This window comes from Pelophylax lessonae (genome assembly GCF_965119305.1).
Source record: "Pelophylax lessonae genome assembly, chromosome: 1".
Lineage (NCBI taxonomy): Eukaryota > Metazoa > Chordata > Amphibia > Anura > Ranidae > Pelophylax > Pelophylax lessonae.
In genome coordinates, this window is record NC_138768.1 from 115,877,882 (window position 1) to 115,900,125 (window position 22,244).

At 49.4% G+C, this 22,244-nt stretch overlaps 1 protein-coding gene across 1 annotated transcript in view; it reads left to right on the plus strand.

Annotated features, from left to right (window-relative positions):
- The window catches only part of LOC309544263 (interleukin-6 receptor subunit beta-like), a gene marked incomplete at both ends in the record, with an annotated part of 87,284 nt that overhangs the window by 60,545 nt on the left and 4,495 nt on the right, over window positions 1-22,244 (plus strand). The window contains one exon of the mRNA XM_082243166.1: window positions 11,610-11,691. Coding sequence (XP_082099292.1) covers window positions 11,610-11,691 — 82 coding nt within the window. The remainder of the gene's footprint in view (window positions 1-11,609; window positions 11,692-22,244) is intronic.

A 22,244-nucleotide genomic window follows, 5' to 3' on the forward strand; every position in this document is an offset into this window, starting at 1 on the left:
GTAAATGAAACTTTAAAAAAATATCAAATCATGAACAGTGTCCAAGCAAAGTACATTAAATGTCCATAGTAGTAAATGGTGCCACAAATACACAATCAGGTGTGGATAAGTCCCAAATAGAGAGGGGGAAGAGATTATCAGGAGGAAGTGGATTCCAGAGATTCAGAAATGGTGGGGGTGCTCAATATGGGAATAAGTGCTCCCCTCCTATTGATCCCGCACTCACCAGATGGTGGTACCCCTACAGGGGTAGACAGCGTTTGGGGTGACTCTCAGGGGTCCCTCCGAAGGCTGACTAGGTATCCACTTGGTCCCGACCTCCTTTCATACGCTCCTCTCCAGAGTAGTTAATATATAATAATTCCTCATAACCATCATACCACTTATGAGATAGCTCTTTGACTACAGTAGTCAAAGAGCTATTACTCAGACTCAACCAATAATAAAACAGCTGAGGGGCTGAAGGCCCAATCCGAGACTGTGAATAGCGTAGAGCCCTTAATAATCTGTCACAGCAGAACTAGTTAGGGGGCGCAAATTACTTGCCTTGCCCTGCTGATCATCACATGATGATCAACGGTTACAGGGAACACAGGATGATTAGGGGCACAGGGGTCACAGGATGATTAGGGAAGTTCGGGGTCACAGAGGACACAGGATGATTAGAGGCAAAAGGGTTACAGGCTGATCGGGATTCAGGTGTCACAGTGGACACAGGATGATCAGAAGTTACAGGGGACACCGCATGCTTGGGGGGTCATAATGGACACCAGATGATTGGCAAACTTTGGGTCACAGGATGATCAGGGCTTCTGTTGCCACAGGGGACACGTCTTTTTTTTCTCTCTCCCTCCCCTCTCTTACTTCTCATGTTTCTCTCCTTCCCTCCCTCATCTCTCCTCCCTTTTCTCTCTAATGTTCTGTCAAAGACATGAAACATATTTAAGCCTTTAAAAATATTAGGTCAAATAAAAATTTATATTGTAAACATTAGGACCACTATTCCATCTTCAACTGAGAGCATTGCTGCTGCAGCAGCACTAGCAAAGTCACATACTTTGTACGGACTTGTACTATTTTACATAGCACACACCCAGCTATTGACTGGCAGATGGGCGTGTGTTATGTAAAATAGACTGATAGAAGGCACAAGGAGTCATGGGAGCTGTAGCTCCCTGTGGGAGATACTGATACTAGCACAGTGGAAGGAAATTACACATACCTCCCAACTTTTGAACTTCAGAATGAGGGGCAATTGAGGGAGTAAGTGAGCTGTGGCGTGCGTAACGGCAAAATGTGGGTGTGGCTAAAGTATTGATGGTAGGGGCTTAAGGGGTGTGCTAAAAAAAAACCCAGCTCCCTTACCAATGCTCCTAGCTCTCACTAATGCCCCCAGCTTTATCACCGGTCACAAATGTCCCCCCCCCCCCAGCTCTCTCACCAATGCCCCCACCCTAGATTTCTCAGCAATGCCCCCCTCCTTTCTTACCAATTCCCCCCAGCTCTCTCACCAATTCCCCCTGGTCTCTTACTAATGCCCCCCAACTCTCCCACCAATTCCCCCCGGCTCTCTCACCAATTCCCCCTTCCTCTCTTACTAATGCCCCCCCCCAGCTCTCTCACCAATTCCCCCTCCTCACTTACTAATGCCCCCTGAACTCTCTCAACAATTCCCCCTCCTCTCTTACTAATGCCCCCCCAACTCTCTAAACAATTCCCCCTCCTCTCTTACTAATGCCCCCCCAACTCTCCCACCAATTCCCCCCTCCTCTATTACTAGTGCCCCCCCCAGCTCTCTCACCAATTCCCCCTCCTCTCTTACTAATGCCCCCCCAGCTCTCTCACCAATTCCCCCCTCCTCTCTTGCTAATGCCCCCCTCCCAACTCTCTCACCAATCCTCCTCCTCTCTTACTAATGCCCCCCCAGCTCTCTCACCAATTCCCCCCTCCTCTCTTACTAATGACCCCCCCAGCTCTTTCCCCCCTTCTCTCTTACTAATGCCCCCCCCAGCTCTCAGCAATTCCCCCCTCCTCTCTTACTAATGCCCCCAGCTCTCTCACCAATTGCCCCCAACTCTCTCACCAACTCCTCCCTCCTCTTACTAATGCCCCCCAGCTCTTTCCCCATTTCCCCCTCCTTTCTTACTAATGCCCCCCAACTCTCTCACCAATTCCTCCCTCCTCTCTTACTAATGCCCCTCCAACTCTCTCACCAATTCCCCCTCCTCTCTTATGACCCCGCCAGCTCTCTCACCAATCCCCCCACCTCTCTTACTAATGCCCCCCCAGCTCTCTCATCAATTCCCCCCTCCTCTCTAATGCCCCCCCAGCTCTCTCACCAATTCCCCCTCCTCTCTTACTAATGCCCCCCCCCCAGCTCTCTCATCAATTCCTCCCCTCCTCTCTTACTAATGCCCCCCCAGCTCTTTCCCCATTTCCCCCTTCCTCTCTTACTAATGCCCCCCCCAGCTCTCTCATCAATTCCTCCCCTCCTCTCTTACTAATGCCCCCCCAGCTCTTTCCCCATTTCCCCCTTCCTCTCTTACTAATGCCCCCCCAGCTCTCTCATCAATTCCTCCCCTCCTCTCTTACTAATGCCCCCCCAGCTCTTTCCCCATTTCCCCCTTCCTCTCTTACTAATGCCCCCCCCCCAGCTCTCTCACCAATTCCCCCCTCCTCTCTTACTAATGCCCCCCCAACTCTCTCACCAACTCCCCCCTCCTCTCTTACTAATGCCCCCCCAGCTCTCACCAGTTCCCCCTCCTCTCTTACTAATGCCCCCCCAACTCTCACCAGTTCCCCCCTTCTCACCTGTGTCCCCCTCCCTTCTCTCTTACAAATGCAGATTGATTTGAATTCCTGTGCTGCTGAAGCTCCGAGTGTCGGGACTGTAGCATGGAGCCGGGGAGGAGCTTCACGGCACTTCACTGGGCTCCATGCTACAGTCCTGACAGGCGGGAAAGAAGACCCCTCCAGTCCCCAATTAAACAGGGATGTGGGAAAGTGGCGCCCCCGGGATCCAGGACACCCAGCAGCAAATATGGGCCATGTCCCCCCTGGGTGCCTGGCACAATTCCTCTTACCATTCACAAGTCTCAAGAGTTCACAAGAGCCTACATCGGGGCCAGTGGCGGCTGGTGCTCAAAAATTCTCGGGGGCGCAAACAGAAAAATGTAATAGGCATTGCCCGTGCCACCTTCAATGCAGACAGACCAGCGTGCCCCTTTCAATGCAGAATGACCAGCGTGCCCCCTTTCAATGCAGAGTGACCAGCGTGCCGTGCCCCCATTCAATGCAGAGTGACCAGCATGCCGTGCCCCCCTTCAATGCAGAGAGACCAGCGTGCCCCCTTTCAATGCAGAATGGCCAGCGTGCCCCCTTTCAATGCAGAATGACCATCGTGCCGCCTTTCAATGCAGAATGACCATCGTGCCGCCTTTCAATGCAGAATGACCAGTGTGCCCCCTTTCAATGCAGAATGACCAGCGTGCCCCCTTTCAATGCAGAATGACCAGCATGCCATGCCCCCCTTCAATGCAGAGAGATCATCGTGCCCCCTTTCAATGCAGAATGACCAGCGTGCCCCCTTTCAATGCAGAGTGACCAGCGTGCCGTGCCCCCATTCAATGCAGTGACCAGCATGCCGTGCCCCCATTCAATGCAGAGTGACCAGCATGCCGTGCCCCCCTTCAATGCAGAGAGACCAGCGTGCCCCCTTTCAATGCAGAATGGCCAGCGTGCCCCCTTTCAATGCAGAATGGCCAGCGTGCCCCTTTTCAATGCAGAATGGCCAGTGTGCCCCCTTTCAATGCAGAATGGCCAGTGTGCCCCCTTTCAATGCAGAATGACCAGCGTGCCGCCTTTCAATGCAGAATGACCAGCGTGCAGCCTTTCAATGCAGAATGACCAGCGTGCCCCCTTTCAATGCAGAATGACCAGCGTGCCCCCTTTCAATGCAGAATGACCAGCGTGCCCCCTTTCAATGCAGAATGACCAGCATGCCGTGCCCCCCTTCAATGCAGAGAGATCATCGTGCCCCCTTTCAATGCAGAGACCAGCGTGCTCCCTTTCAATGCAGAGAGACCAGCGTGCTCCCTTTCAATGCAGAGAGACCAGCGTGCCCCCTTTCAATGCAGAGAGACCAGCGTGCCCCCTTTCAATGCAGAGAGACCAGCGTGCTCCCTTTCAATACAGAGAGACCAGCGTGACCCCTTCAATGCAGAATAACCAGCGTGACCCCTTTCAATGCAGAATGACCAGCGTGACCCCTTTCAATGGAGAATAACCAGTGTGACCCCTTTCAATGCAGAATGACCAGCGTGACCCCTTTCAATGCAGAATGACCAGCGTGACCCCTTTCAATGCAGAATGACCAGCGTGACCCCTTTAATGGAGACTAACCAGCGTGACCCCTTTAATGGAGACTAATCAGCGTGACCCCTTTAATGGAGAATAACCAGCGTGACCCCTTTAATGGAGAATAACCAGCGTGACCCCTTTAATGGAGAATAACCAGCGTGACCCCTTTCAATGCAGAATAACCAGCGTGACCCCTTTAATGCAGAATAACCAGCGTGACCCCTTAATGCAGAATGAGCAGTGTGACCCCTTTCAATGCAGAATGACCAGCGTGACCCCTTTCAATGCAGAATGACCAGCGTGACCCCTTTCAATGGAGAATAACCAGCGTGACCCCTTTCAATGCAGAATGACCAGCGTGACCCCTTTAATGGAGACTAACCAGCGTGACCCCTTTAATGGAGAATAACCAGCGTGACTTCTTTAATGGAGAATAACCAGCGTGACCCCTTTAATGGAGAATAACCAGCATGACCCCTTTCAATGCATTATAACCAGCGTGACCCCTTTCAATGCAGAATAACCAGCGTGACCCCTTTCAATGCAGAATAACCAGCGTGACCCCTTAATGCAGAATGACCAGCGTGGCTGCGTGACCCCTTAATGCAGAATGACCAGTGTGACCCCTTAATGCAGAATGACCAGCGTGGCTGCGTGACCCCTTAATGCAGAATGACCAGCGTGCCGTGCCCCCCCACCCGAGACCGGTGCACTTACCTGCAGCGGCTTCTCAGTCCCCCGGCGTCTCCTCGAGTCCTTCTGCCTCCTCCTCGCCCAAGGGCATGGTTTTGCCTTTCGGCCAATCAGGAAGACCCGCTTTGGCCAGGAGGAGGATCTGTGTGACAATAGCGAATTTTCATTCGCTTTTGTCACACAATGAGTGGGCTTGGGGCGCACTGCTCTGCACCCCGGGTCCACCCTTCTGATCGGGAGCCGAAGACGGGGGCGGAGCTGGGAGGAGGAGGGGGCAGCAGAGATGGACGGGAGACATTATCCGACAGGACACCGGCGGCCAGATTTTCCGGGACTTCAGCCCAGCTCCGCGGGACCCCGGGACCCCCTTCAAATTGCGGGACAGTCCCGCGGATTCTGGGGCGGTTGGGAGGTATGAATTACATGCCAACTCTGCAGAACTCCTCCCACCATCACAAGCAATATCCAGAGGAGAACTAGTAGAGAGGATTAGAGACCCCAATTTCAGGTACTTTTATAAGGATTTACTAAAATGAGTATGTTGCCCTTAGTTGTACTTTAAGGGTCTTACCTGAATAAATATAAAATACATATCTTTAATACATCAATAAAAGATAAAAAAATAACCCGCTTTGCCATATTAACTATATCAGAATAATTTAAAGTGTATGCTATAAATAAATCAGAATATTTGAGAGATACTCTATATTATATATATATATATATATATATATATATATATATATATATTAGCAGAGTTATATAATATATAAAAAGTGGAGTTTCACAAATTCACAATATGGAATATTCTATATATTATACAGTGCGTGTCTGGCTGTAATATACTGCATATATATATTTATATATATATATATATATATATATACACACAAACAGTGCTTTGCGAAAGTATTCGGCCCCCTTGAACTTTGCAACCTTTTGCCACATTTCAGGCTTCAAACATAAAGATATAAAACTGTAATTTTTTTTGTGAAGAATCAACAAGTTGGACACAATCATGAAGTGGAACGAAATGTATTGGATATTTCAAACTTTTTTAACAAATAAAAAACTGAAAAATTGTGCGTGCAAAATTATTCAGCCCCCTTAAGTTAATACTTTGTAGCGCCACCTTTTGCTGCGATTACAGCTGTAAGTAGCTTGGGGTATGCCTCTATAAGTTTTGCACATCGAGAGACTGAAATTTTTGCCCATTCCTCCTTGCGAAACAGCTTGAGCTCAGTGAGGTTGGATGTAGAGCGTTTGTGAACAGCAGTTTTCAGTTCTTTCCACAGATTCTCAATTGGATTCAGGTCTGGACTTTGACTTGGCCATTCTAACACCTGGATATGTTTATTTGTGAACCATTCCATTGCAGATTTTGCTTTATGTTTTGGATCATTGTCTCGTTGGAAGACAAATCTCCGTCCCAGTCTCAGGTCTTTTGCAGACTCCATCAGGTTTTCTTCCAGGATGGTCCTGTATTTGGCTCCATCCATCTTCCCATCATTTTTAACCATCTTCCCTGTCCCTGCTGAAGAAAAGCAGGCCCAAACCATGATGCTGCCACCACCATGTTTGATAGTGGGGATGGTGTGTTCAGGGTGATGAGCTGTGTTGCTTTTACGCCAAACATAACGTTTTGCATTGTTGCCAAAAAGTTCGATTTTGGTTTCATCTGACCAGAGCACCTTCTTCCACATGTTTGGTGTGTCTCCCAGGTGGCTTGCGGCAAACTTTAAACAACACTTTTTATGGATATCTTTAAGAAATGGCTTTCTTCTTGCCACTCTTCCATAAAGGCCAGACTTGTGCAGTATACGACTAATTGTTGTCCTATGGATAGAGTCTCCCACCTCAGCTGTAGATCTCTGCAGTTCATCCAGAGTGATCATGGGCCTCTTGGCTGCATCTCTGCTCAGTCTTCTCCTTGTATGAGCTAAAGGTTTAGAGGGACGGCCAGGTCTTCGTAGATTTGCAGTGGTCTGATACTCCTTCCATTTCAATATTATCGCTTGCACAGTGCTCCTTGGGATGTTTAAAGCTTGGGAAATCTTTTTGTATCCAAATCCGTCTTTAAACTTCTCTACAACAGTATCTCGGACCTGCCTGGTGTGTTCCTTGTTCTTCATGATGCTCTCTGCGACCTGGTTGTCAAGGACTATTTCAAGCGCTACCAAAAAAACTGCTAATGCTAGCAGGGATCAGGCCTGACTCTGCTAACACAGCAGTTTTGTGTGTTGCGTTTTTTTGTAAGCGACAGTAATCTATTGATTACTACACTTGCCTGGATGAAAGGGTTAAACGCAGGTGCTGGCAGGAATCAGTGCTGACCGTGCAAACAACGCGTTTTGGGAAACCTAAACTATGGGGGCGCTAGTATAGTTCTGATCAGATCAGATATTGATCTGTTCAAACACTATACTAGTAATGGAAGTGTATGTGCGTGTGTGTGAATCAAGGGGTTATTTCTAACTATGCGCCGGGGATGGCGGGGACCCTAAACCTCCTTTGGGATAGAAACTAACTCGCTAGCGCAACCTCAAGTCACAATCACACTAATACAAAATACAGTAAAAACAGTATATTATGTGTGTATTAGTGTGCAATGTGACAGGGGGGAAGGGGTGAACTGGATGTGATCAGGGGGGGGGATCAGGGGGTTAAATCTTTATTGGGGGGTGGCGGGTATCCTACGGATAAAAGAAACGGTGGCAAGCGCTAAACCTGGTCACAAGTCACACTTATACGGGTATATAGAAAATGCTATATACTGTATACAGTGTGTGTTGTGGCAGGGGGTGTAGAGGTGATCAGGGGGGGATCAGGGGGTTAAATCTTTATTGGGGGGGGGTGGCGGGGACCCTAAACCTCCTTGGGACAGAAACGTAGTCGCCTGCGCTAATTCTGATCACAATCACACTAATACAAAAACACAGTATATTACGTTTGTATTAGTGTTGAATGTGACGGGGTAGGGGTTAACTGGGGGGTGATCAGGGGGTTAAATCTTTATTGGGGGGGGTGGCGGGTAATTTAAGTGGAAAAGGGGGGGGCGCAAGCGCTACACCTGACCACAAATCGCACTTATACGGGTATATAGGAAAATGCTATATACTGTATACGGTGTGTGTTGTGACAGGGGGTCTAGGGGTGATCAGGGGGGGGGTCAGGAGGTTAAATCTTTATTGGGGGGTTGCGGGGACCCTAAACCTTCTTGGGACAGAAACTTAGTCGCCTGCGCTAATTCTGATCACAATCACACTAATACAAAAACACCGTATATTACGTTTGTATTAGTGTTGAATGTGACAGTGGGGTAGGGGTTAACTGGAGGTGATTAGGGGGGGGATCAGGGGGTTAAATCTTTATTGGGGGGGTGGCGGGTAATTTAAGTGGAAAAGGGGGGGGGGGTCGCAAGCGCTACACCTGACCACAAATCACACTTATACAGGTATATAGGAAAATGCTATATGCTGTATACAATGTGTTTTGTGTCAGGGGCTGTAGGGGTTAATTGGGGGGGGGGGCGATCGGGGGTTAAATGTGCCTATCTACCTGTGTGTGTGTGTGCTTGTGCAGTTACTCACAGTTAGATGTGCTCTCCTCTCACGCTGGATCCAAAAAGGACGATGGGAGGGGAGGGCACATCTTCTCTAAGCCTGTGTTTACATTTCACAGGCTTAGAGTGTAATTTGATTGGGCAGGACCGATCAACAGGTCCAGGCCAAAAATGATTGGCCTGGACCTGATGACTGATCGGTTCTGAACCCAACCGTGTCATTGGCGGGAGCGCGCGCGCACCAGAGCGGCGAAGGCTAGTGACGTACTGGTATGTCACTTTGCCTGGCCGGGGCTGACCGCCGCAGTATATGCACTTGCGGCGGTCGGCAAGTGGTTAAAGGACGGGGACTCCTCCACTGGAATAACAGTAGCCTTAATCAGTTTGGAGACCAGTGGGATCCACCTTAGGTGGCACAGTCCAGTTCTTTACCAGAGATTCCTCAAAAGGGTAGCATCTAGCAATCTGCTTAGACACCCCAGGGGAACGTCTTGGACAGTCCCATTCTTTCATGAGCATGTTGGCAAAATAAGCGGGAAAGGGAAAATGGCTTGTGAGTGCCAAACATAACCTGCGCCCCAGGTGCAGCTGCGTCTTTCAATTTTAGGGACTCACGCACAGAAACAACCAGTACGTCCACCAGCGCCTTATCTTGCGCGGCAGTGGAGGTAGAGAGGTCATCCTCACTATCAGAGGAGACAGGGCGCGAGGTAGCAGACCCGGCAGGTGGTGGTGGTGGTGGCCTGTGGTGGCTGAGTCAGACTCAGAATCTGAGACATCAGATGAGGCAGGGGTAGGCAGAGGGCGTTTCTTAGCACCCCGCCCTTTAAAGGCCACCTCCACCCGGGACACAAATGCTTCCAGAACCACCGAAATTGCATCGATAGACAGCGGAGATCCTGAGGGCCCTGTGGCCTCCGAGGGGGTCAGGTGGGGACACATTCTGCAGGGTTCATGTTGCACCAGGGGAACCCGTCAGCAAAATTTGAGAAAATTACAGAAATTTTTTTTTAAATCCCAATGCGCTACAGCACCCCCCGAAGGTCAGGAAACGCACTGAAGACCCCCAGAACTCACTGTTCCAAAATGCAGCAGCAGGCTCAGAACGTCTGCATGTGTCAGCAGTAGCTCTCCAAAAGGAAATGAGCTCAGAAACTGCCCAGGGTTAAAGGGAGGGGCTCCACCCACAGAACACCTCCAGGAATTCCCATATAGATTCCTAGCAGAGAATCCACCGCAAAATGGCCGAACCGGGTGTACCAAGATGGCCGCTGATCTCTGCAGCACATGTGGCTACAAGAAAATGGCGGCCCCGCGCGGCATCCGAGGACCCTCAGGGGGATTACCCCCCCAGACTCCACAACGTAATCGAGCAGCAGGTGGGCCCTGTGAGTACAGACCACGACCCCCCCTCCTCCGCACGATCGTTGGGCTGCCGCCGCCGGCGCTCCCCCCGACCCCCATCCACCCTGAGAACGTGGTCCCAGCCTCCGTGAGTAGGCCCAAAACAGCCCCCCGCGTGGTGGGAGGAAGAACAGAAGAGGGGGTGCATGACAGGACAGAGGGGAACCGGGAATTGTGAGGGTCCGACCTTGCCAGGGAGAGGCCTGCGTCCATATATATATATATATATATATATATATATATATACACCCACACAAAATGGCTACCCCCACGAGCCTGAAGGAGGAGCATGCATGCTCCAAACATGAAGCCACGCCTAGTCTTCCCCCTGGACCTAGTTGTAACTTCATCCTCGCCCTTCCAAGTGCAACCGAGTCTACAGTAAGTGACACCTATCCAAGAGTAGAGTGGATGACCTTTATACCCAAGCACATAACTTATCTTGTGAGTGTTTCTTGTTTCATAACAAGGCCCTTAAAATTGCAACACTTAGATGGCGCTGCTCTGTCTTTATTCTTAGCACCAGAGTTTCTTCTAGCCCCATAGAGCCAGCAGCCACTAGGACAGTAACACCTTATAATCCCACAGACTTTTATATATGGACTGTTATGTCACTGGTCTAGTGTCATACTTACTTGCTCTTCACCTTAGCCTGAGTGCGCCAATACAGTGTTTGTATTGCTAGCATTCTAATACTGAACTGTCTTCACTATAATTCAGTAAGGGTAAATGAAGTTGTCTGAATCAAAAACGCTAACGTGAGGTGGTGTAGATCTCCTGCCACCCTCTCTTTTTCTAATAAAAAAAACGGTAATTGGAAATGATCATTTATTGTAAATAATTATTTTTCATTTGCTACAGATCTAGCTACTATTTATGGAATGGTAACAATTCCAAAATTGCATATTTGAGCTACTTTATTAAATGCATACTACACAACCAGGCTCATAAACTCTCCTAAATGCACCTGTTCTTTCTTTCTTTCCATTTGTCGCTTTCCCTAGCTCCAAGATCAACTAATCTAATTACCTAAGAGAGACTGGCTGCCTCTGAGATACCACTCACTAAGTGAACCATCAACAATTTTTCAGTCCTTAAATATTTTGATAAACTTCTTTCTGTTCTCTCCCATGGGTATCTATATAATCCCTAATTAAGGCCACATAAGGCCAATAACACTATTTAGATAGTTGGATGGGTTACTAATGACATGACAACAGCATCATGTATATTGGATTAGCAGAATGAAAACAATTAAAATGACCTGCTTAGCTACATTACTATTATTATTCAAGTGTTAACATTTACAGCCTCTGCCAATTTACTGCCTATAATCTAAAATTTACTTAAGGTACCATCATGCTTTAAATCAACAGATCTACCCTACTATGGAGGTAAACTTCCAGGGGTGGAGTCTTAAAATGCTACTTATTGCATAGCAGCACTGCTTCAGGCAATAAAAAATAAAATAAAAATAACCAGTTGAGATTACATGCTGTGGAAGACTGTATATAACCTGAAGAACAAAGCACAATGGTGTATTTAGAATGCATTTTTATAATCATATGCGCTGTGTTGTATTGTTTCACAGAACAAAGAACTGGTATTTTCCAAAAATCCCCAACCCAAGACACAGTCACCTCAGTAGGATCAATGAAGAGGCTGGTCAAAAGGTACGTCACAGTAAATAAATTACTTTTGGTCATAAATAAATGGCCATTATATTTAGTTATACTAGCAATATGAAGTTCTTACGTCTGTAAGCAGCACTACTCTAAGTGGGCCCATGTTCATACTGACATCTCTGATGCATATATTGTACAAACCCCTAAAAACTTTAATTTAGTTTTGGCCCTCTTTTTTTTTTTTTAAAGAAACTTCAAGGATACATAAAATTTTTAGTCTAATCATTATATAAAGTTATCTTTTTCACAAACATCAATTACCAAAAGTACTTGAAGGTACCACAGCATGCCTGCACTTTTTCCATATTAGTTTGGACTCACACTTCTAATGGTCACATTCACTTTAAACTTGAATGATTCTGTAAAGCACAACTACTCCAATATTTTTGCTTTATTAGTAGCCCCAGCCAGAGTAAAAGCTGTAGCAAAATGTTAAAATCTGGCATTTTATGGGTTATATGACAAAATTATATCTGTCACATGTATGAGAACATCTCGTATCAGCATCGACGAAAGATGAACCACACTTCTCACCAATAGATTAGCTGCCTATAGAGAGCACGGATAAGAAACTGAATATGGTATAGTTGCACAAGAGCAGTTATTCAGGACAAGTGGAAACAAGAAGATATTTGGTATATCCAGTTTAACTATATAGAACCACTAGAATGAATACTGAAAAACACTGCAAACAGTTAAAGTTTTATTATATTATTTAAAGTGGTAGAAAAGCCTAAAGATAGAGTTAATTTTTTTCTTCCATTTTAAATGTATTGCATTTTCAAAAAACTGTACAATTATACTTTATGCACCTATTTAAACTTGAAGTATAAAAAAACAAAAAACAAAACGGGATTTTTGTAAGAACTTATAAAATCCTTTTCTCTGAGGTTCGACAGACGCAGCTCTGCTTAATCATAGGCTATAGGGCTTTGTTCCTCCCTCTAGGGATAGGCACTAGGTAGAAAAAAACTTGTCCAAGCCTATGGGGGCTGTCCCAGCAGGCATAACCCCTCATGCTCTGCTATACTCAAATAGTTGTGTTGCAAGCAGTGACAGAAAAAGACCCCATAACTCAAAAGAAGAGGGTTGGGTGCGGTGTCTGTCGATGAACCTCAGAGAAAAGGATTTTACGGTAAGTTCTTACAAAAATCCAGTTTTAACTATCGTTTATTAACAGACGCAGCTCTGCTTAATCATAGACTATAGGGATGTACCAAAAGCAGTAAAAAAACATGAGGGGTGGGAACAAGACAGGAACAAAACGAAAACCAAATGGAATGCCCCAATGGCCAAATGTAGCCACCAGGAAAGACAAAGCTCAACCGGGAACAACTGGAGCTCCCCCGGAACAACGACCCCTCAAAGAGAAAACAAAAAAAAGGAGTTTATTCCAACTGCAGATTGCAAAACCTTGCAGCTAAAAGAAGCATCCGCTGATGCCAACACATCTACCTTGTAGAATTTAGTTAACATATGCACAGACGACCAAGTTGCCGCCTTGCAAACTTGTAGCACAAAATGCCTGATGGCGAAAAGCCCAAGAGGCACTCAGTGCTCTAGTAGAATGTGCCTTCACTGGAAAAGGAGGAACTTGACCCTTCAGTGAATAGGCCTGTACCACCGTCTGTCTGATCCATCTGGAAATGGTTGCAGCAGAGGCAGCCAGTCCCTTACTAGGTCCATCCGTAAGGACAAAAAGAGCGTCAGATTTTCTGAAGGACGCAGTGGTCACTAAGTAAACCCTGATAGCCCTGACCACATCCAAAGAATGTAAGGCATACTCCTTAGGATGTCGAGGTTTAGGACAAAAGGGAAGGCAGTACAATGTCTTCATTTAAATGAAAATTGTAAACCACCTTAGGAAGGAATGACTGATTAGGGCGAAGTACCACCTTATCTCTGTGTACCACCAGATAGGGGGAGCGGCAAGACAATGTCGCCAATTCAGATACTGTTCAGGCAGAAGTGATCGCCACCAAGGCGGCAACCTTTTGAGACAAAGCAGCGAAATCCCCTGAATTTTCGCAAAAGGAGGCTTTTGAAGAACAGATAGCACCAAATTGAAATCCCATGGTGGTAATGAGGTTCGCCACGGAGGCGCCAAATTGCGCACACCTTGAATGAACATCCAGATGAGGGCGTGCGTGGTTAATGGGCGTTGAAAATAGATATCCAAAGCCGAAACTTGGCCTTTGATAGTACCCAAGGCCAAAACCCTGGCTATAGAAAACAAGCGAGAGTGCACTTTCAGCGATTCGCACCATGAAATGTACGATTTCCACATACGATGATAGATTTTTTTGAGAAGTGGACTTCCTAGCCTTCAAGAGTGGGAATTACATATTCAAAGAGACCCCTATCTCTCAACGCCTGACTTTCAATGGCCATGCCATTAAAGCCAGCGACTGTATAGCAGGATGGAAGATCAGACCTTGAGACAACAGATTTTCCCTGAGAGGAAGTCTCCAAGGGGTACCGGTGGCCATTCTTATTAGGTCTGCGTACCAAGACCAATGAGTCCAGTCTGGAGCCACCAGAATGACCGGAATGTTTTCCACCTCTATCCTGCGCAGAAGACACGGCAGAAGTTTAAATGGGGGAAATGCATAAATCAGCTGATACTGATCCCAAGGAGCCACCAGTGCGCCTGTGGTATCGGCCAGAGGATCTCGAATCCTGGCTACAAATCTCTGCACCTTCTTGTTGAGGCGAGAGGCAAAACAGATCGACCTCGGGGGTCCCCCACCGAACACACAGTAGGTGAAACACCTGCGGGTGTAGGGACCACTCCCCTTGATTATACACCTGACGACTCTGGCAATCCCCCTGCCAGTTTTCCACACCTGGGATGTGTACAGCAGAGGCGGCTGGAACAAATCTTTTTGCCCAAGTCAGAATCTCGGCCAACTCCTTGGCCGCCAGGACACTCCTGGTGCCCCCTGGTGATTAATGTATGCCACCACAGTGGCGTTGTCTGATTGAACCCGAACCGGACAATCGCGTAGATGAGTCGTCCAATGACTCAGACAAAGTTTGATCGCTCTGAGTTCCAAAACATTGTTCGGAAGTTTTGACTCTTCCATCGTCCAGGTACCCTGGGCACAGAGCTTTCCCAGCACCCCGCCCCAGCCAGTCAGGCTGGCATCCGTGGCAAATACATTTGCGATATTGCGATAAAAATTTGGCTTTGCAGAAAAAACGCAATCTCTGGCTGTACCTGCGAGCCGGAGGGTCCCGCAGTCATTTCCAGGGATCTCCAGGTGATTTTTTTTATCCTGGGACTCCATTTGCGAAGAAAATTTATTTTTGTGCAATGTCCCTTTAAGACCGCGAAAAACGCAGTCTCCAGGTTATTACTGCGGACCCCCAAACCCTGAGCAATATATCAATATAGCAGAGCAGGAGAGGAAAAGCCTACAGTGGACCCCCAGAACATTACCAGAGCCTAGATAAAATGTGCAGTCCCAATCAGTGTCAAAACAAAAGTAACAAAGAAGTGCAGAAAGAGGAAGCAACTCTGCCTTAAGCATAGAACAAAACATGCTGCATGGCAGTCCCTCCCCCGAACCACAAGAAAATGGCCACTATACATTCTCAATGGGGAATTCTAGAAAATGGGTGCCGATACAAACTAATGGAAACAGAGGTCATGAACCACAGCAAAATGGCGCCCCCCACGAGCGCCATGCGGTCTCCAGGACCCCAAAAAGGGGTCCCATAACAAAAGGCAACTGAGGGTCCCCATTCAAGGCCCCCCCGGACGATCCACCCCCCCCCACAATTAAGCCCCGAAAATGGCTGCATTATTACCGCCCCCCCCCCCCCCCCAAGGTGAAACCTACTAGGGGAGGGAGAAGCAACGGGTACGCCAGATTAGGCTTCCGGGGTGCCAGGGAACCGAGGGAGCCCCTAGGGGCCGACCATTCCAGGGAGAGGCCTGCGCCCACTGCGCGACCTCCAGGGGTTTTAGGGGGGACATACAAGGCACAAGCCACTCCGAAACAGATCCCCTCCCACTCAGGATGGGGGTGCTGTTAGCCAAGGGGAGGCTGCGACTCAAGGCGTTCCAGGTCGTCTGTGTCCCGGAGAGATGATCCACTCGCAGGCTTGTCCCCATCCATCGGAGCACTGTGGTGGAGAGGCCTAGTTCTGGACTATAACCTGCTCATGCTCGCTGGCCAGGCTGGGAGACCTTAAGGATCTAGATTATCCAGTGCGAATACCAGCCCGGCTGTTTGTAGTTCCTCTGGATCTTGGTCCTCAGGAACTAACTAAAAAATAAAAAAATCACAAACTTTCCCTGTTACAGCTAAGACTGAAGTCCCAGCAGGGAACTAGGTCCTATCCCTGACACTAGGCAGAACAAAATGTTTGAGTATAGCAGATCCTGAGGAGTTATGCCTGCTGGGACAGTCCCCATAGGCGTGGACAAGTTTTTTCCACCTAGAGCCTATCCCTTGAGGGAGGAGCATAAAACTATAGTCTATGAATAAGCAGAGCCGTCGAACGATAGAGAAATTGGATTTGTGTCTTACCGTAAAATCCTTTTCTCTATTGTTCACTGACGGACACAGCGCCAGAATCTCCTTAACCATTGGGTTATGCTGCCCCCTACAAGAGTAGGACACTAGGCAGGAAAAAGCTTTACCACGCCTATGGGGCAGTTCCAGGTGATATACTCGCATACTCTGCAATAGGCATTCAGTTTTGTTGCAAGCAGTGTCAGAAGAAAAATAATCCAACTCAATAGAGGGGGTGGATGCTGTGTCCGTCAATGAAAATCAGAGAAAAGGATTTTACGGTAAGGCAAAAATCCAATTTCTCTTACGTCCTCCGACAGTCGCCGCCTCTTCATATTCGTCACTAATGGGGTTATTGACCTTTGCTCCGTAGGAGTAGCTAGGCAACAGAATATATTAATATCAAAGCTTTTAACATATCCCACCCCCAGGGGGTGGTCCCCTCAGTCAATACCTCCCTGCTTCCTGCATACCAACTCAGTTTCATATGCCTAGCTCAGGAGTATGCAGGCTGTTCCTGTGCTGGGGCTCTTAGTCTCAGCTACTTTTCTCTTTTTTGATTTTATTTGAAGTTTTTTCTCTCTCTTTTACTTAGCTGTTTATTTTCAGCGTTAGTTTCTTCTGCTGAAGATGATCATGCGGCGCTGGGTCTCAGTCTGGCCACCCTGGTTCCCAGGGCTCAGGGCCAGGGGCTTCCCAGCCTGCCATCGAGCGTTCAGCTTAGGTTTTGCCCTGGCACATTGAACGACCCATCCCTGTTCGCTGCAGGGATGCTATCGGTGAGGTGGCTACCTCACTGGACGCTATTGCGGTTTCGCACCGCAACTCCACTGCGTCATGCTTGCGACACTCCCTGTCCTCAGTACTGCGGTTTGGTCGCTGGAGCAGGCTCCCCACGACATCCGGACTGGTAAGTGTGACTCTATGTGGGGACCTGTCTATTTGGGTGTCAGTCTGGGACTGTGTGACCCTGCATGTCTGTGTGGCTGCTGTGCTCCCTGTCAGCTCCTGTGTGAGCTTGCTGCCTGTGTGTGGGCTGTGAAGGGGGGGGCGGCTCTCCCGCTCTGCTGGGTGTCATATGAAGCAGTCAGATTTTAGACATGCTGTGCGGCGATCCGCCATTTTTTTGGGGCAAAAATTATGGTGGCAGGTACTGTGAGGTACTGCACAGCGTTTTTTGGCGCCAATCGCCGCCATTTTGAGCGGCGATCGATCAGGCACATGTCAGCGCCATGTTCTATTTGCCATAAGTTTCCTCAGCCCAGCGGCCATGTTTGTGTAGCCTTGCATAGGCTTCATAGGGGCGGTCAGTCTTGCATCACTTCCTTTTCCTCTGGGACAGCGATCGGTGCAGTAGCCTGTGTGATCTCTCCAGGTTTTATATCTCCTTCTTTCCTGTATTACTTGCCCAGTTTCTTATCCCTGTGGGGGTCAGTGTATTTAGTGGGTGCGGTGGGCAGCGCTCGCCGCGATCTTAAAGGGGCAGTACCCTTTATTAAATTTTTTTTGCTGGGGCATGGATTCTCAGGATTGCAAGTTTCCTCCCACCTTGGTGGGGGGCCAAGGGGCTGCTGCTTCCCCTGAGGGGGCTGATCTGGCCACTATTGTGGCAAACTTAGCTGCTCAGGTGCAGATGCTGGTGGCTGATCGATCCACAAAACGGCCCAGGGTGTCTATTTCCTCTGATTCAGAGGACGATGGGGCTGCTATGGCTGGAGTGCCCTTCTCAGGGTCTCACTCATCCCTAGACCTTGTGGGGTCTGACGGGGAGGCTGAGGTGGAAGGGGTTGATGTTTCTCCCCCTGGCTCGTCTGAAGAGCTTGCACTCATGGATGAGTTGGTTGCTTCTATCAAGCAAACGCTGCATTTGCAAGATGAACCATGTCCTCCTGCTTTGATGTCCTCTTATGGGACGCAAAGAAAGCGCAACACATCGCAGGTTTTTCCTTGCTCTACGGAATTTCAGCGCGCGGTTGATGAGCAATGGCGCAATTTAAAGAAGCCTTTTGCTGTGCCGAGTAGGTTCAAGCTGCGTTACCCCTTTACACCGGCTACTGATGAGCGTTGGTGTGTGCCGCCTCAGGTGGATCACGCGGTGGCGATTTTGAATAAATCGACTGCGATTCCTGCTGAGGATACCCCGGTGTTCCGGGACCCGACGGACAGGAGGTTGGAATCTCTCGCCCGTCATGCCTATACGGTTGCTGGCTCTATGCTGAAGCCTATTTTTGCTTCCATTATGGCAGCCCAGGCTATTGCGGATTGGACGCAGGTGCTCAGGCGCACCCTGGTGGCTGACTCAGCCCCGCCGACAACTTTGGCTATGGTGGACCAGATTCATCAGGGTGTCATGTATTTGTGTGATGCGGACTTGGATTTAGTTCCTTTGGCTGCGTGTCTTTCTAGTGTGGCGGTCTTGAATCGTCGCCTGTTATGGTTGAAATGTTGGTCTGTTGATCAATCTTCCCGCAAGACTTTAGCTAATTTGCCCTACGCGGGATCTCGCCTTTTTGGCGAGTCTTTGGATACTCTGATAAAGGGTATTTCTGGGGGTAAGAGTACTCTCTTGCCCCAATCTCACAAGAATAAGTTTGTTTGTGGTAAGAAGAATGCTTCATTTAGGCCCTCTCAGGGGTCCTTTCGTGCCTTTCGGTCGCACTATAAGGGCAAGCCCTTCAAAGGCCAAGGCTCCCAGAAGAAGCCGTGGGCGGGTAAGCAGAAGTCCGGCCAGTCCGGATCCGCTGCCCATAATGCGGCCTGAAGGGGCGCTCTCACCCGTTTCTGGGGTGGGGGGACGTTTGCTCGGTTTTCTTCAACCCTGGCTGGACCGCGTTCGGGACAGGTGGGTTCAGGAAATCGTTCGATCTGGATACAAGATCGAGTTTCTCTCTCGGCCGGCTGGCAGGTTTTTCCCCTCAAACCTTCAGCTGACTTCGGAGCGCTTGCAGGATCTGCACCTGGCGGTGCAGGACCTGCGGGCTCAGGGAGTGGTGGTTCCGGTGCCTCATTGGGACAGATTTCGGGGGTTCTATTCCAACCTGTTCACTGTGCCCAGAAAGGAGGGCAAGGTACATCCGATTCTGGACTTGAAAGCTCTGAACCGCTTTGTGCGGGTTCGCAAGTTCCGCATGGAATCCCTGCGATCGGTGATGGCTGCCCTGGTTCCGGGGGAATTCATGGCCTCCATCGACTTGAAGGATGCATACCTTCACATCCCCATTTTCGAGGGTCACCAGAGGTACCTTCGATTCGCCATTGCGGAGGATCATTACCAATTCGTGGCGTTACCCTTTGGTCTCGCTTCGGCTCCGCGGGTTTTCACCAAGGTGCTTGCGCCGGTTCTGGCTTTGTTGAGAGCCCAGGGCATTTCTGTCCTGGGGTATCTGGACGATATCCTGATTCGGTCCGCGACCAGTCGGGGCCTGGTGAACGACCTGTCCATCACAATGCAGACTCTGCAGGAATTCGGCTGGACGATAAATGTTCCAAAGTCAACGTTGTGTCCGTCGGTTCGTCTTCCTTACTTGGGGATGATCTTGGACTCTGTTCAAGCGAAGGTCTTCCTGCCAGAAGACCAGATTCGCACGCTTCAGTGCGAGGTCAGGTCCCTCAGGGACAATCAGTGCTCGTCCCTCCGGACGTGTATGAGGTGTCTGGGATTGATGGTTTCGGCCTTCGAGGCGATTCCCTTCGCCCAGTTTCACACACGGGAGCTTCAGGCGGAGGTCCTGGCCAAGTGGGACGGGCGTCCGCCCTCTCTGGATCTGCAGCTGTCGTTGAGCCATCTCACCCGAAGGGGTCTTTTGTGGTGGCTTCAGTCCCCGGCAGTGTCGGGGGGCAAGTCTTTTCGTCCCTTGTCGTGGACGGTGATCACCACAGATGCCAGCCTGTCGGGCTGGGGTGGTGTTCTGGGCGTTCTGTCCGCCCAGGGAACTTGGTCGGAGGAGGAATCCTCCCTTCCGATCAACATTCTGGAATTGCGAGCGATAAATCTCTGCCTTCTGCGTTGGATGGACAGGCTTCAGGGCCGTCCAGGTCGGGTTCAGACGGACAATGCCACGGCGGTGGCCTACATCAACCACCAAGGGGGCACCAGGAGTGCCCGAGCAGCTCGGGAAGTAGCCGACATTCTGTCTTGGGCCGAGACGCACGTCCCGGCGATATCGGCAGTCCACATTCCGGGGGTGGAGAAATGGCAGGCAGATTATCTGAGCCGCCAGACCCTGGACCAGGGGGAATGGTCCCTCAACCCGGATGTCTTCCAGATGTTGTGCGCGAAGTGGGGGTCCCCAGATGTGGACCTGTTCGCGTCTCGTCTAAACAACAAAGTGGAAAGGTTCGTAGCAAGGACGCGCGATCCTCGGGCAGACGCCTCAGACGCGTTCGTGGCGCCCTGGCATCAGTATCGTCTGATGTATGCCTTTCCACCGATTCAGCTGCTGTCCAGGCTCCTTCGCAGGTTAGCCTCGGAACCGCACAAGATGATTCTGGTGGCACCGGACTGGCCTCGCCGGTCTTGGTACGCAGACCTCGTGAATCTGGCGGTCGACGCTCCATGGCGTCTGCCACTTCGGGAAGATCTCCTGTCTCAAGGACCGATATTCCACCCTGCTTTACAGTCGCTGGCTTTAACGGCCTGGCTGTTGAAAGCCAAGTCCTGAAGGATAGGGGTCTCTCCCCTGAGGTCATTCCCACTTTGATCAAGGCTAGAAAAGCCTCCTCGGGAAAAATTTACTACCGTACTTGGAAAGCATACTTTGCCTGGTGTGAGTCCAGGGGGTATTCCCCTCGCTCGTACTCGGTGTCGAGAGTGTTGGCTTTCCTTCAAACGGGCGTGGATCAGCGTTTGGCGTTGGCCACGATAAAGGGTCAGATTTCTGCGCTGGCCGTTCTCTTTCAACGCCCTGTGGCGTCTAACTCTTTGGTTAGCACTTTTGTTCAAGGGGTGCGACATCTGGTCCCTCCTAGGAGGGAACCTTTGCCTCCATGGGACTTGAACCTTGTTCTGTCCGTGTTACAACATGCTCCCTTTGAGAAGATCAGGAAGATCTCGTTGTCTCTGTTGTCCAAGAAGGTTGCTTTTTTGGTAGCGATCACTTCGGCTCGCAGGGTGTCGGAGCTGGCGGCTTTGTCCTGCAGCTCTCCCTACTTGGTGATTCACTTGGATAAGGTGGTCTTACGACCTAACCCTTCTTTTCTTCCGAAGAGGATCTCGGAATTTCACCTCAATGAGGACATTGTCTTGCCTTCGCTTTGCGCGAAGCCTAAGCATCCAAAGGAGGTGGCTTTGCATTCCTTGGATGTTGTTCGGGCAATCAGGGTTTACCTGTCATCGACAAAATCCTTTCGCAAGTCGGATTCTCTCTTTGTTCTTCCAGAGGGCCCTCGGAAGGGCATGACAGCGTCGGCTGCGACCATCGCCAAATGGATCAGACAGACCATTGTGCAAGCCTATGTTCTGAAGGGGAAGGTTCCTCCTTTCCCTGTGAAGGCGCACTCTACCAGGTCTCTGAGTACGTCTTGGGCCTATCGTCATCAGGCTTCTGTGGCCCAGGTGTGTAAGGCGGCGACTTGGTCGTCCGTTCACACCTTCTCGAAATTTTACAAAGTGGATGTTCAGGCATCGGCAGATGCTTCCTTTGGCCGCAAAGTTCTTAGTGCGGCGGTGCCTTAAGGTCCCTTGTTTGGGCCCTTGGCTGTTGGGGTGTTTTTACCCCTAGGTTACTTGTTCTTTCCTGGGTTGTTGCTCCTGTTGAGCACGTTTTCCTGTTGCCCAGTTGGTTCTCTTACTTTGGTAAGGTTCCTTTCTCTGATGTGGGTACTGCGTTGCTTTAGGCGCGGCTGCTTTTTTCCCACCCCTCATGTCTACACTGCTATGGGACGTCCCCATTAGTGACGAATATGAAGAGGCGGCGACTGTCGGGCGACGTAAGAGAAAACGGAATTTTTGTAAAATCTTACCTGTAAAATTCCTTTCTCTGAGTCCTCCGACAGTCGCCGCCCCCGCCCCTCTTTTGG